The sequence below is a fragment of the Anguilla anguilla genome, chromosome 18 (genome assembly GCF_013347855.1).
Source record: "Anguilla anguilla isolate fAngAng1 chromosome 18, fAngAng1.pri, whole genome shotgun sequence".
NCBI lineage: Eukaryota > Metazoa > Chordata > Actinopteri > Anguilliformes > Anguillidae > Anguilla > Anguilla anguilla.
Genome location: NC_049218.1, coordinates 4,547,161 through 4,562,375, shown reverse-complemented (window position 1 = coordinate 4,562,375; position 15,215 = coordinate 4,547,161). Strand labels below are relative to the sequence as shown.

The 15,215-nt window shown below is 42.4% G+C and overlaps 1 protein-coding gene across 4 annotated transcripts; it reads left to right on the top strand.

Annotated features, from left to right (window-relative positions):
* The first annotated feature begins 2,546 nt into the window (after window positions 1-2,546).
* Window positions 2,547-15,210, top strand: si:ch211-125o16.4 (neuroblast differentiation-associated protein AHNAK). Of its 4 annotated transcripts, none has more exons than XM_035401175.1 (6): window positions 2,547-2,631; window positions 6,246-6,306; window positions 6,524-6,647; window positions 8,045-8,220; window positions 8,504-10,963; window positions 11,195-15,210. In XM_035401175.1, the coding sequence occupies exons 2-6, from the start codon at window positions 6,295-6,297 to the stop codon at window positions 14,510-14,512; spliced, it is 6,090 nt and encodes a 2,029-aa protein (XP_035257066.1). In that variant the 5' UTR covers window positions 2,547-2,631; window positions 6,246-6,294; the 3' UTR covers window positions 14,513-15,210. The 4 variants fall into 4 exon arrangements, with proteins under 4 accessions (XP_035257066.1, XP_035257065.1, XP_035257067.1 ...); XM_035401174.1 differs by having other exon boundaries at window positions 8,504-11,194; window positions 11,426-15,210; XM_035401176.1 differs by having other exon boundaries at window positions 8,504-12,586; window positions 12,818-15,210.
* Window positions 15,211-15,215: the final 5 nt, after the last annotated feature.

The following is a 15,215-nucleotide window of genomic DNA, read 5'->3' as shown; positions in this document are numbered from 1 at the left end:
GGTTAAGCTCTTTGTTACAGTGCATATAATCTAAAGACATATTTTTGTTTTCCTCTGGAAAATGAACAATAAGTCTCCAAGTGCCGGTCATAGTAGATGCAGTGCGATTATAACGCCTCAGTGGGTTTTTGGCAATATGATCCTCACTGCCTAAGTTGCGTCTGAGAACAGAGATGTACTCTTAAAAAGATCCTGTGTACCAGATTTTAATCGTTCACGAAAAGCAAATGTTGCATGTATCTGATATTCTGGCAGAATTGTCTTTAATGCCAGAGCATTAGCATCTAAATATCCTGACCTGCACACATAAGATGTACGCTAATGTCTTGTGTACTCTGAGGGGATGCTCGTAAGATTCTTTCTCACCCGCAGACTTTTTTGGATTTGAGTAAGCATTGAGTAAGCATTTGAGATGAGCATTGAGCTGAAGGAAAATTTCCCTTTTATTTTATATTTAATGGACAATAAAGTTTTCTATTCTATTCGATTCTATTCTAAATAAATGTGCATTGCTTAGTGGTAGGGATGGCTGGTCAATGAAGGTGTGTATGATAGTTCATTAAATTTTATTTTCAAACCATTTTTGTTTTCTGAAAGTGTCAGCTTTTTTTTGGTTGTGTAAATGCGCATAGCATGCAGTGAGATAGATGTTGGCTGTTTGGAATGTGCTGGGTAGGACGTACCCCTAAAATTTTGGCAAGGTATAAATAAGATACCAAATTAGCCAGAGACTACCTGCATTCAAATCAGAACACCTTTTTTTGAGCTGATTTGTCAGCAGTAGTTTTTTTTCCTGTAAGTGAGTGTCACAAACTAAGGCAGATTTATACTCGTTTTGACTGTGAAAATAAGAATGAAGGTAAAATGTTCGCTATGTCCTGTACTTTTGTTTATCTTGACAACACTTCCAGGAGCTTTAGTCAAACCCAACATTGTTTTACGTACTTGTTGCCAATTCAAAAGGCGGGTGGGGCAATGTAAAAATGCGTTTTTAGTGAAACCAAGGATGCGTCATATTGTGGTTTTTTGCGTCATAATAAGGGATGCTGAGTGTGTATGTTCCTATTGTACATGCTCTGTACCTGAGTACTGTTTCTTGCTTGACTCAATTGATTATTGCCCTGATCGAGGCGTTTTACCCAGTTGTGTTATATGAGGCGCAGAAGGCTAGGCCACTTTGTTAGCCCAAAAGTTCATTTGTGGAATTTTATATTTAGAGTCATTTTCAATTTAGTGATCTATCCTCAGGTCAGTATGTTAATGGTTGGAGTTCTACAGTTGATGCTACAGAGGGGGTTGTATTCACAATTGGAATTGAATTTTTTTCCAACCAAAGGAAAAATATTATCTTGAAAAGCATGGCTAAAAATTGGGGGGGGGGATACAGCCTGGACAGGCCAGCAATCTATCGCAGGGTACACACAGCATTCTCTCACACATTCATACCTCAAGGACAATTTAGAGTCTCCAGTTAGCGTAACCTGCATATCTTTGGACTGTGGGAGGAAAGCAGAGTACCTGGAGGAGACCCACGCAGAAGCGAATAGAACATGCAAACTCCACACAGAAAGGCCAAGGCCAGATTCGAACCCAGGACCTTCGTGCTGTGAGGCAATAACGCTATCCACTGCACTACCGTTCCACCCCCAGAGTCAAACCAGTGAAGTAAAATAATTTTCACTTTTTATAGTTTGATTTTAAGCTGAGTGATGTTGAGCTTGCATAACATGATCCTGACCAATCACCGATACGGCCCATGAAAGATTAAATCTGTTTGGGCCCACCAGTATCACGACTCATCTGTGAGAAGAAATGCTGACTCTTTGTTTACAAGCTGGTGTTTACACCTGAAAGTCATACGAAGTAACAATTATTGATCCTGGCTTCTAAAAAAACCAAGGTGTGGATGTACATTGAGCAAGGGTGTGGAAAGACTCCTCCTGCACAGGCTTGGTCCATTATCTTTTGCTTCATTATCTTTGCTTTGTGAACGCCCTTCTCCCAGGCAACCCAGCACTGCTTATATTTTTTCTGCAGTAACCTCTTATGTAGTTGGTGGTCTCACTGATCGATTTTGTGTGAACACTGAACACCATGCTCAAGGGTATAACAGACTCTTACACCTGCGTTCTCCCTGACCCGAGTCCCCGAGACACTGCTCCTGGGTGTTTCCAAATTCGGCTCAACGGTAACAATTCAAGTCAGCGCAGGTGCTTCTCTCTCTCCTGGAGACAAATTGGATTCATTCCTCCGAGTCGTGTCACACCCCAGAGTCGTGTGACATGTCGTAGCTGTGCTGCTGGTTTGGTGTTTTGCAATTGACTGTGGGAGTGTGTTCCTTCTGAGACCTGGTTTGGCCTGCTGACAGATGCTGCTCTCCCTCTCTCCCTCTCCCCGTCTTTGTCACCAGCAAAGTTTCTGCTGTCCCCTTGGCTTAGGGATGGGGGGGGCGGGGGGGGGGGGCGTGTACCTTAGTGGCTGCCCTGGGACATTAGAAGGAGAACCTGTTCTTCGACTTGGGTGGAATGACATTTAACTGACAGAAGCATCGAGGTAGAAAGAGTCGTAGGAGTACGGAGGCTGAACATCACCTGCTGCTCTTCAGCTGGACAGAGTTCACAGCATCCCAAGGTAAAAACCTTTTCATTTACTGCACACTGAATCTGTAGTCAGTGAAGCAGGGCACCTAGGTGTGGTTACTAGTTATGTTGCTTCCAATATAAAGTTATGTTGGACCTGATTTAAGACATTGCACAGATATTGATACACCAGCATTGAGAATAGGACTGTTGCTGATAATTATTAATAATCGGATGATAATGAAGCTATTTATTGTTTTTAGTGACAGCAGTGTTGATGTTGGCATATGGAAGATCTGTAATCACTGTACCAGTGCTGTCCCATTACTACTTGAATGGTGGTGTTTGAAATTAAATATGGGTTATGAGTATCTTGATAGAATAGAAAAAAAACATTTAACATTCTTAAGTGATTTTGGCCTGGACCCAATAATACAAAATATGTATCAATTTATAAATTAATAATAAAAAAGTGTAAACAATTTTATATTTGAAAATAGAAATGGAGAGAAACCAAGTTTGCATGCATGGCATAAATGCAGTAAACAATGATGGCGGCTACATGAAAATAGATCCACTCATTTGACTTGCTTGATCAAAATATCTGATAAGCATGTTGTCGCAGATCTTGAGAGTGTTTACGCCACAAGCGATTCTTTGATGCTTGACGCTTGTTCCCCATTCACCTGACATGGCAGCAGTTATTTTGAAGCTTTATTTCCTGTGGTAAGAATTAACACTCAGATATGCTCCTCCTGTGACCCCCCGTATATGGACAGTCTCAGTGCATGGCTTGCTATTTGCCTTATAGTGTCTTGTGTGCCTTATTGGTGACGAATGGCATGCTGTGGTAGCAATCTCGCACAACAATCGGCCTGGCGGTTATCGTACCAGTCATGACAAATGTATGTGCCCGAACATGTTTTATCATAGTGTGATATCTATTGATTAAAAATGTATCTTAATGTTCAGGTATTATTATGAATTACGATGAACAATAAATATATAATCTAGCTGGGCCTTTTTTATTGCATAAGTAAAATTACTAAAACGGTAACTGTTTATGAATCAAAAAAAGTTATTTGTCTGCAATATTATTCTTTTGACTAGCATAATTAATTGTTTTAGTGTTGAATTTTGGAACACCAAGCAGTCCGTTGTGGATTCATTACTCACTGAGTATGACCAGACAGAATGTTTACCTAGATTTGATTTATTATTAATGGGCACAGTTAGTCTTCATCCAATACATTTGTCTGATAGTACATTTATGCTGTGATAATACTGTATGAATTTGTGGTCAGCTGTGTGTAAATGTGTTACAAACTAAACTTTAAAATATTTCTGGGACTGAAAAAAATGCTATTTATGTTATGTTAATTATGATGCTTCTGTCATTTCTTTTTTCCTTTGGTGGGTTTTTTTTCTGTTAGACTATTACTGAGTCATTCTTTCGATCTTTGCATAGATAAGGACGGAAACATAGATAGTTTCAGTGATGAGGCTGCTAAGATAAAAGTAGGCTTGAGATTGTTTGAGGCCCAAGGCCCAAGTGGTCGCCAATGGGCATTACAATGGGCAGTGCGGGACAGATGGTGACAGATGCGCCGTTGCTCCAATGACCTCATGAATACCGGTTCAGTTCTACTGGCCACGCAGGACTGCCTCTTCGGCGGGACATCGAAACGTGGCGGGTGTGGTCTTGAAAAAAAAAGGTGTGAGGTGCACCCGGTCATATCGTAACTGACGTAACTTGCTCAACGCTCGTGCCTATCCGCTGAGTTTCTGGACAAACCCGTTCCCAGCTTTCCTGTGAGCACATGATGAAAGTCAGTGCCTCGAATGCCACAGGCATGCGGCCGGGCGAGTTTCATCTCCGTCGGCGCCTCACGTCACGTGGGCCGACTGGTAATTGTTCAAAACCAAAAAAAAAAAAAAATTATAGTAGAAAATCTCCCACCTGTGTGTGTGTGTGTGGACTATGCTGGACATTTTCAGTGATAGTAATAAATCGTCTGTTAACTGGAAGCTGGAGGAAAAAAAAAAAAAAAGATTGTGGCTTGAGTTTAAGAGGCTTCAGCCTTTCCCTCACTGTGGTTGTTTCATAGGGTGCCCAGGCGGACATGAGCCTCAGGAAGTGTTGCACCCAAGTGAGTGTGAGTGGGGAGGTGTGAAAGTAGAGTCCAGGAAGTGGATAACACCTTGCTGGCGAGTTTAGGCGGGGCTATGGGGAGGTGTGCAAACAGGGAGGCCCAGCGCAGACGCGACAGCCACCGCATCCTGCCTCCTACGGCTGGGACAGGGGCTCATGCCGAGAAGGAGTAGTGGAACTGCGCCCACATCGGCGAGGGCAACGTAGAGCGGGGTTTGGGGAAGGGGGGGGGGTCTCGGTCGTCCCGCCTGTCTCCCCTCTCCTGTCGCGGTACATCTGGGGCAGCTTTCGCTCCCTTTTTCCGGCTACGTAGGCAACTCGCCCTTCCTCGGCTTTCTCGCTCTCACAAGAGGGGCTTTGTGTGGGGGAAACAAGCCCAGCCGAAAGAACAGGCGTCCCATTCATGCCCGGTTCCCACTTTTGGCTGCTTCCCGCAGTTCCGGTGCAGTGCCCAGGTGGCGATCTCGCGTGCACCGGCAAGGGGCGGGAGCTGCTTGATCCATCAAATCGGCACCAGGCTGATGGATACGCATACAAAGCTAATTGCACACCCAGTGCAGCGGGAACCTGGGGACACTGAGAAGGAGGTGGCCCAAAAAGCTTGGGATCTCAGGGGACCTCCTCCTCCAAAGTCCTTCCTTCTGTCTTAGAGTGACTGTGGGTGATATTGATATTGCAGGCATTTGGCAGACGCTCTTATCCAGAGTGACTTACGCAACTTTTGCATCCAATTCCATCCACTTTTGCACACCGCTGGGTATACAGTGAAGCAATGCTCAAGGGTACAGCAGCAGGGAATCGATACTGTGACCTTCAGGTTACAAAACCAGCTCCTTACCCATTATACTACCCTGCCGCCCCATTCTCCTTACACCTCAATCTAAAACAGGATATGCTACTTTTATAACTTTGCCCAGTGTAACTTTGTTCCCAGTTACTTGTCACTTGTCAGCTGATGTTATTAGACAAACTCATGCTTCCAAAAGTCAGCTAGATTCACACAACTAAGCTATCGATTTTCTTTTGATATGTTGCCATGTCATTATGCTATTGTCATTTTTTTAATTATAACTTGATATTTATTTTTGATATATTGATATACTGAACTTTATTATACTAAATTTGTTTCATGTTGCATGGCTATGTCACAATGATGCAGCTAATCATTATTAAGACCATCAGCAGTCATAGAAATGAGACAGTATGTGAGGTACAGTATTTCATGTAAATATGTAACCAGTACCATAAGTTATATGTTACTCTGTATGGATCTAAGTATTTGTATTTTTTTTATTTTTACTCTGTTTTCTTCCTGAAAAATAGTAAATTCCAAAGCATCTTCTGATGTGTTGTCATCGCTCTCCTCTCCTTGTTTTCATTGTTTCAGCTCCTGGTTTCCCTCCTTTCTGTTGATGTTGACTACACATACATAATATTTATAGTTATATAGTCCATATATAACATGAACATTTTCCAGTTTTATTGTAATTGTATTTGTTTCTTTGCTTTTACAGGTTATAACGAAGACCATTTTCATGATATCTATGCAGCTGTAAATGTATAATGGAGAACATGGTAGGTAAAAAAAACAAAAAACACTGGGAATAGACACTATAACATAGGCAAGGAAGCTTATTCTTTGGAGCATTAAACCGGTGTATTCTCTTATGGTTGGGGTATGCATACTTTTCAGAGTGATTGAATGTACCCCATAATATGCACATTATTGGGAACACTTCAGGGACTTTATTATAACTTTAAGAGGATTGATTTATTCTTTTGGGATTTCTAGGACGGGCGTGGTCGGAGCAGAAGCTTCTCTGAAAACTTAGTCCTGGGTGATTCAGAGAAAGGAGGAGTGGTCATTGCTGACATCAAAGATGGCTCTTTTGCTGATAGGAGTGGGTTGAAAGAGGGTAAGTTGTTAATTCAATTAATTTACTTCATCCTTTACAATATATTATTGATATTATATATTATCATAACCATAAATATTCTGTGAGAGTAAAAACTGAGTTTCAGAAATGGGAGTTTTTAAATGCTAAATTAAGTGTTGCTACATGCTACTGACACGCACAAGCATCCACTCACAGTCCCTCTATTATGGCTGCACAATATGGAAATTCTGGGGCCGATATCAATAATCAATATTTGACTGCCTCCCCATTTAACGTTATGACACACTTACAAATTGCAATCGAATTTCCACATTCATGGAAGAAGTAAATGAGCACGGATGTCAGGTTATGAAGTAAGCATGTAACTAATGTTGTTTGTGTAAGACAATTTAAACTTGCGGGCAGCATGAGTCTAGAGAGTCTCTTTGTAGCAAGGTTGCCCTACCCTGTTCCTATAAATGAAAAACCTACATGACAGTGAAACAGTGTAGAGTTGGAGTGAAAACCTACAGGGCAGTGAAACAGTGTAGTGCTGGAGTAAAAACCTACAGGACAGTGAAGCAGTGTAGAGTTGGAGTGAAAACCTACAGGACAGTGAAGCAGTGTAGAGTTGGAGTGAAAACCTACAGGGCAGTGAAACAGTGTAGAGTTGGAGTAAAAACCTACAGGACAGTGAAACAGTGTAGAGTTGGAGTGAAAACCTACAGGGCAGTGAAACGGTGTAGAGTTGGAGTAAAAACTTACAGGGAAGTGAAACAGTGTAGAGTTGGAGTAAAAACTTACAGGGAAGTGAAACAGTGTAGAGTTGGAGTAAAAACCTACAGGGTAGTTGACCTCCAGGAACAGGGTTTGGCAGCCTTACTCTATGGCTTTGTGTAAGAGTTTGGTTGGTAACACTACTACAATTAGGCTACTTTTTGAGCATGACATTTTCACTTAATTGACTGCATTGGTGGTGTATCACATACATCGCGTTTGGTGTATGTATGTTGTGTCATTATACGGGGCCATCATATTGGATAATCCTGGACAGCTGATACTGATTACCGATGTTGTAAGCTATTATTGACTGAATATTGCCCCCATATTATTATGCGTCTCTACACTCCATAATATCCTAAAATATAAGTCTTGAAAAATGGACTAGCTTGACGTTGCTGAATTGTTTTAACACATATAGTAACACATATAATTCATATTTGTTTTTATTTCAATTTTGAATGAATATATGAATGAATAATAAGTTGTGGATATACAGTTGAATGTTGTTACTTTTTATATGTTCTTTGTTCTTTGTTTTTATATGTTTGAAACTGATTTAGCTATGGAAATCATTTGGATATTATCTGCCAATACAGTCAAAATAGATCAATGTGAACTTATCTGTTTCCATGTAATTTATTTAATCTTTACAGGAGACGAAATTGTTGGTGCCACCATTCACTTTGACCACCTGAAGAAAAATGATGTGGAGAAGTTGTTGAAACTCATTGAGCCATTTGATAACCAAATGCAAGTTCTGAAAAGAGAAGACCTGAAAACCAGCTTGAGCCTCAGTTCATTAAATGCCCAGACCAAAGTTCCTGAAGATGTAAGTGGAATTTGTAAAGTGTCAAAGATTCTAGAAATGCATTTCTTAGGTCCTTGTAGGGGTCATTGACAACTAGTGGGCAGGAAATCATGCTTGGAAGAGAAGTCCAGAAGTTCATATTTTCTATTATTCAGTATTCTATATTTAAACTGTTATATCCCATAATATTAAATATCCACCTTCCTTAAATAGAAGCTATAAAATATAAGATAGGTAAATGGCTTTGGTATTAAGGGCATCTAAACTGAGAATGTGCAATAATGACAATAAATTGTTTTTTCAGATGCTCAAGGATTCATACAACAAACTCTACAAAAACAAGGTCAAAAAATTCCTGAAGCCAGAATCGTCCTTATCCGGTACAGATGAAGATCTGTCTGTTGAGCTCAATAGCTCTGGTGGACAACTGAATACCCCAAGGGCTGGACTTAATTTGGAAGGTACCACTTTAAATGGGGAGTTGCCCAGCGTGAACCCAAAAACACCAGGGGTAGACCTGAACACTAGCCTCAAGTCCCCTGATGTCAAACTGTCAGCTCCAGATCTGCACGCACCAAGGATCAGTCTGCAGGGATCAAACCCTGATGTCCGTCTGCCTGGTGTGACTCTAAACCAACCAGCGTTTGACACCAATCTCAGTTTACCAAGTGAGAGCATTAAGGGGCCGCGGTTCACAATGCCAGCTGTTGGGATGTCTGGGCCGAAACTGAAAGGAGCTGACCTGGATGGAACTTTCAGAAACCCCGAACTTAATATCCCAGATCCAAAGCTCAATGGCCCAGAAGTCAACTTGCACTCTGAGCTGCCACGTGGAAAAATGGACATCCAAACTCCAGGTGCTTCTCTTGATCTTGGGAAGCCCAATGTCGGTTCAAATGACCTACATTTTAACCCTCCAAAATTCAAAATGCCCCAATTTGATTTGCCTAATATCAAACCAAAGACACCAGATCTGAATATGTCTGCTCCTAATCTGAAGGCAAATGTGCAAACTCCCCATATAGATGTCAAAGGTCCAAAAGCAGACCTGAAAACTCCAGATCTTGACACTGAGGCACCCTCTGGAAAATTCAAATGGTCTACATTGAAGGCACCAAAATTTGGACTTTCTGGACCCAGGGTAAAAGGACCTGATGTTGATGCTAGTGCAGATCTGAAGACACCTGACTTGAGTCTTTCAGCACCTAAGATTAAAGGTGACCTCAAAGCTCCAGGTGTAGATCTGAGTTTGCCCAAAGCTGACCTCAGTGGCCCCGATCTTCATTTGAAAGCCCCAAATGCTGACATAGATGCCCCATCAGGAAAGCTCAAAACGCGGACTTTAAAGATGCCCAAGTTTGGTTTGTCAGGACCAAAGGTGAAAGGACCAGATATTGATGCAGACCTGAAGACACCTGACTTGAGTCTTTCAGCACCTAAGATTAAAGGTGACCTCAAAGCTCCAGATGTAGATCTGAGTTTGCCCAAAGCTGACCTCAGTGGCCCCGATCTTCATTTGAAAGCCCCAAATGCTGACATAGATGCCCCATCAGGAAAGCTCAAAATGCGGACTTTAAAGATGCCCAAGTTTGGTTTGTCAGGACCAAAGGTGAAAGGACCAGATATTGATGCGGACCTGAAGACACCTGACTTGAGTCTTTCAGCACCTAAGATTGAAGGTGGCCTCAAAGCTCCAGATGTAGATCTGAGTTTGCCCAAAGCTGACCTCAGTGGCCCCGATCTTCATTTGAAAGCCCCAGATGCTGACATAGATGCCCCATCAGGAAAGCTCAAAATGCCGAATTTAAAGATGCCCAAGTTTGGTTTGTCAGGACCAAAGGTGAAAGGACCAGATATTGATGCGGACCTGAAGACACCTGACTTGAGTCTTTCAGCACCTAAGATTGAAGGTGGCCTCAAAGCTCCAGATGTAGATCTGAGTTTGCCCAAAGCTGACCTCAGTGGCCCCGATCTTCATTTGAAAGCCCCAGATGCTGACATAGATGCCCCATCAGGAAAGCTCAAAATGCCGAATTTAAAGATGCCCAAGTTTGGTTTGTCAGGACCAAAGGTGAAAGGACCAGATATTGATGCGGACCTGAAGACACCTGACTTGAGTCTTTCAGCACCTAAGATTGAAGGTGGCCTCAAAGCTCCAGATGTAGATCTGAGTTTGCCCAAAGCTGACCTCAGTGGCCCCGATCTTCATTTGAAAGCCCCAGATGCTGACATAGATGCCCCATCAGGAAAGCTCAAAATGCCAAATTTAAAGATGCCCAAGTTTGGTTTGTCAGGACCAAAGGTGAAAGGACCAGATATTGATGCGGACCTGAAGACACCTGACTTGAGTCTTTCAGCACCTAAGATTGAAGGTGGCCTCAAAGCTCCAGATGTAGATCTGAGTTTGCCCAAAGCTGACCTCAGTGGCCCCGATCTTCATTTGAAAGCCCCAGATGCTGACATAGATGCCCCATCAGGAAAGCTCAAAATGCCAAATTTAAAGATGCCCAAGTTTGGTTTGTCAGGACCAAAGGTGAAAGGACCAGATATTGATGCGGACCTGAAGACACCTGACTTGAGTCTTTCAGCACCTAAGATTGAAGGTGGCCTCAAAGCTCCAGATGTAGATCTGAGTTTGCCCAAAGCTGACTTCAGTGGCCCCGATCTTCATATGAAAGCCCCAGATGCTGACATAGATTCCCCATCAGGAAAGTTCAAAATGCCAACTTTCAAGAAGCCCAGGTTTGGTTTTTCAGGACCAAAGGTGAAAGGACCAGATATTGATGCGGACCTGAAGACACCTGACTTGAATCTTTCAGCACCTAAGATTGAAGGTGACCTCAAAGCTCCAGATGTAGATCTGAGTTTGCCCAAAGCTGACCTCAGTGGCCCCGATCTTCATTTGAAAGCCCCAGATGCTGACATAAATTCCCCATCAAGAAAGTTCAAAATGCCGACTTTCAAGATGCCCAAGTTTGGAATGTCAGGACCAAAGGTGAAAGGACCAGATATTGATGCGGACCTGAAGACACCTGACTTGAATCTTTCAGCACCTAAGATTGAAGGTGACCTCAAAGCTCCAGATGTAGATCTGAGTTTGCCCAAAGCTGACCTCAGCGGCCCTGATCTTAATTTGAAAGCCCCAGATGCTAACATAGATTCCCCATCAGGAAAGTTCAAAATGCCGCATTTTAAGTTGCCCAAGTTTGGTTCGTCAGGACCAAAGGTGAAAGGACCAGATATTGATGCGGACCTGAAGACACCTGACTTGAGTCTTTCAGCACCTAAGATTGAAGGTGACCTCAAAGCTCCAGATGTAGATCTGAGTTTGCCCAAAGCTGACCTCAGCGGCCCTGATCTTAATTTGAAAGCCCCAGATGCTAACATAGATTCCCCATCAGGAAAGTTCAAAATGCCGCATTTTAACTTGCCCAAGTTTGGTTCGTCAGGACCAAAGGTGAAAGGACCAGATATTGATGCGGACCTGAAGACACCTGACTTGAGTCTTTCAGCACCTAAGATTGAAGGTGGCCTCAAAGCTCCAGATGTAGATCTGAGTTTGCCCAAAGCTGACCTCAGCGGCCCTGATCTTAATTTGAAAGCCCCAGATGCTAACATAGATTCCCCATCAGGAAAGTTCAAAATGCCGCATTTTAACTTGCCCAAGTTTGGTTTGTCAGGACCAAAGGTGAAAGGACCAGATATTGATGCGGACCTGAAGACACCTGACTTGAGTCTTTCAGCACCTAAGATTGAAGGTGGCCTCAAAGCTCCAGATGTAGATCTGAGTTTGCCCAAAGCTGACCTCAGTGGCCCCGATCTTCATATGAAAGCCCCAGATGCTAACATAGATTCCCCATCAGGAAAGTTCAAAATGCCGAATTTAAAGATGCCCAAGTTTGGTTTGTCAGGACCAAAGGTGAAAGGACCAGATGTTGATATTGATGCAGACCTGAAGACAACTGACTTGAATCTTTCAGCACCTAAATTTGAAGGTGACCTCAAAGCTCCAGATGTAGATCTGAGTTTGCCCAAAGCTGACCTCAGTGGCCCTGATCTTCATTTGAAAGCCCCAGATGCTGACATAGATTCCCCATCAGGAAAGTTCAAAATGCCGAATTTAAAGATGCCCAAATTTGGTTTGTCAGGACCAAAGGTGAAAGGACCAGATATTGATGCGGACCTGAAGACACCTGACTTGAGTCTTTCAGCACCTAAGATTGAAGGTGGCCTCAAAGCTCCAGATGTAGATCTGAGTTTGCCCAAAGCTGACCTCAGTGGCCCCGATCTTCATTTGAAAGCCCCAGATGCTGACATAGATTCCCCATCAGGAAAGTTAAAAATGCCGAATTTAAAGATGCCCAAGTTTGGTTTGTCAGGACCAAAGGTGAAAGGACCAGATATTGATGCGGACCTGAAGACACCTGACTGGAGTCTTTCAACACCTAAGATTGAAGGTGGCCTCAAAGCTCCAGATGTAGATCTGAGTTTGCCCAAAGCTGACCTCAGTGGCCCCGATCTTCATTTGAAAGCCCCAGATGCTGACATAGATTCCCCATCAGGAAAGTTAAAAATGCCGAATTTAAAGATGCCCAAGTTTGGTTTGTCAGGACCAAAGGTGAAAGGACCAGATGTTGATATTGATGCAGACCTGAAGACAACTGACTTGAATCTTTCAGCACCTAAATTTGAAGGTGACCTCAAAGCTCCAGATGTAGATCTGAGTTTGCCCAAAGCTGACCTCAGTGGCCCTGATCTTCATTTGAAAGCCCCAGATGCTGACATAGATTCCCCATCAGGAAAGTTCAAAATGCCGAATTTAAAGATGCCCAAATTTGGTTTGTCAGGACCAAAGGTAAAAGGACCAGATATTGATGCAGATCTGAAGACACATGACCTGAGTCTTTCAACTCCAAAAATTGAAGGAAACCTGAAAGCTCCAAACGTGGACCTACATTTACCCAAAGCTGACCTCAAAGGTCCTGACCTAGCCCTGAAAGCTCCAAATGTTGACCTTGATGCAGATCTGAAGACACCAGACCTTAACTTCTCAACTCCCAAGATTGAGGGAGAACTCAATGCTCCAGACATGGATGCTCCATCAGGGAAATTAAAAATGCCTAATTTTAAGATGCCCAGCTTTGATTTGTCTGGTCCAAAATTAAGTAAACCTGAGGTTGATGCAGATCTGAAGACCCCTGATTTGAATTTCTCTGTGCCTAAGATTGAAGGTGACCTCAAAGCTCCAGGTGTAGATCTGAGTTTGCCCAAAGCTGACCTCAGTGGCCCTGATCTTCATTTGAAAGCCCCAGACGCTGATATAGATTCCCCATCAGGAAAGTTCAAAATGCCAAATTTAAAGATGCCCAAGTTTGGTTTGTCAGGACCAAAGGTGAAAGGACCAGATATTGATGCGGATCTGAAGACACCTGACCTGAGTTTCTCAGCGCCTAAGATTGAAGGAGACCTCAAAGTTCCCAATGCAGATCTGAGTTTACCTAAAGCTGACCTCAAAGGGCCTGAGCTAGACCTGAAAGCTCCTGATGTTGACATAGATGCTCCATCAGGAAACTACAAAATGCCAACTTTAAAGTCTAAACTCGGTTTTTCAGGACCAAAGGTGAAAGGACCCAAACTTGATGTCGATGCAGATATGAAAACACCGGATCTGAGTCTCTCAGCCCCCAAGATTGAGGGAGGCCTTGATGGACCAAATCTGGATCTGAGCTTGCCTAAAGCCGAAGTTGATGGTACAAACGTGGATGTTGAGTCCCCTGATGTAAAAGGAAAATTCAAATGGCCCTTTAAGTGGGGTTTTGGCTCAAAGGACAACACAGATGTTGACACAGAGATCCCAGATGAAAATGGGGCACATGATGTAACAGAACCAACCATAAAATTACCGAAAGGTATGGCAGAAGTACCAATGTTCAAACTTCATAGACTGCCTGATCTTAATTTTGAGATTCCACAGATACGTTCTGGAACCCTTGATCGTGGAATGGATTCTCCAAAAACAAATCTTGATGCAAATATGACAATATCAACACCAAAAGTTGATCTAAAAGCTCCAAACATCAGCACTGACATACAGCATGGTCAACCTGAGATCCCAGAACAGGAAAGTAGCCTCAAGGGTCCAAAACTTGACTTAGGATTTCCCCAAGTGAACATGCCTTCTGTTGATGGCTACGTGCCAGATATTCTGGGGATGAAAGGAGAGCAGGCAGCATCACCATCAATTGACATCAAAGAAAGACTGAAGTTATTTAAGGACTCTTTTTCCAAATCAGTTGACAACTCCGAAAACTGACATCTCACCTGTAGAAGTAGCGGGTAACCCTGGCTTGAAAGGGGAAGTGAGTGCTCCAAGTCTTGAAGTCAGCAAAAGTTCAGATACTGATGACACCTCCACAACAAAAAGGGGAACATTTAAAGTCAGCAAGCCAGATGCTGACAAGGCCTACCCTTTGGTAAATGCACAAATCAGTTTGCCAACAGTGGATGCATAAAATTTGATTAAGTAAGCACGTTAGTTGGGCCTTCAAGGTAATTTATGTTTGGGGAAACAATAAAAACAGAATAAACTATTTACTATCAGAATAGTTTATGAGCATGTAAAAATGTGCAACCTTGAACAACTGTAATTATATTTGTTGTAAATATGCCATTGTAAGTATATACTTATGTGTGTATTTTTCTTGTCAGTGAGCCACTACTATGCATTATCACATATTTGTTTAAAAGCATCTTGAAGCATAAAAATATGTTCACGTACAAATAACAATATTCTGGTAAATGGAAGCATCTGTATTTCTACTGAGACATTGTATACATGTACAATTCCCCCCCACTTGTGTACAATACTTATTAAGCCTGGCCCTTATACAATTGTGATTTTCATAAGGGATTGAATATAGTATCATTTTTTTCACATTTTCAATTATTCCAGCTGTTTACTATTTGCTTTGATTGGATGCATACACCCCATTAAACGTTTCAATAAATTGTGTAAT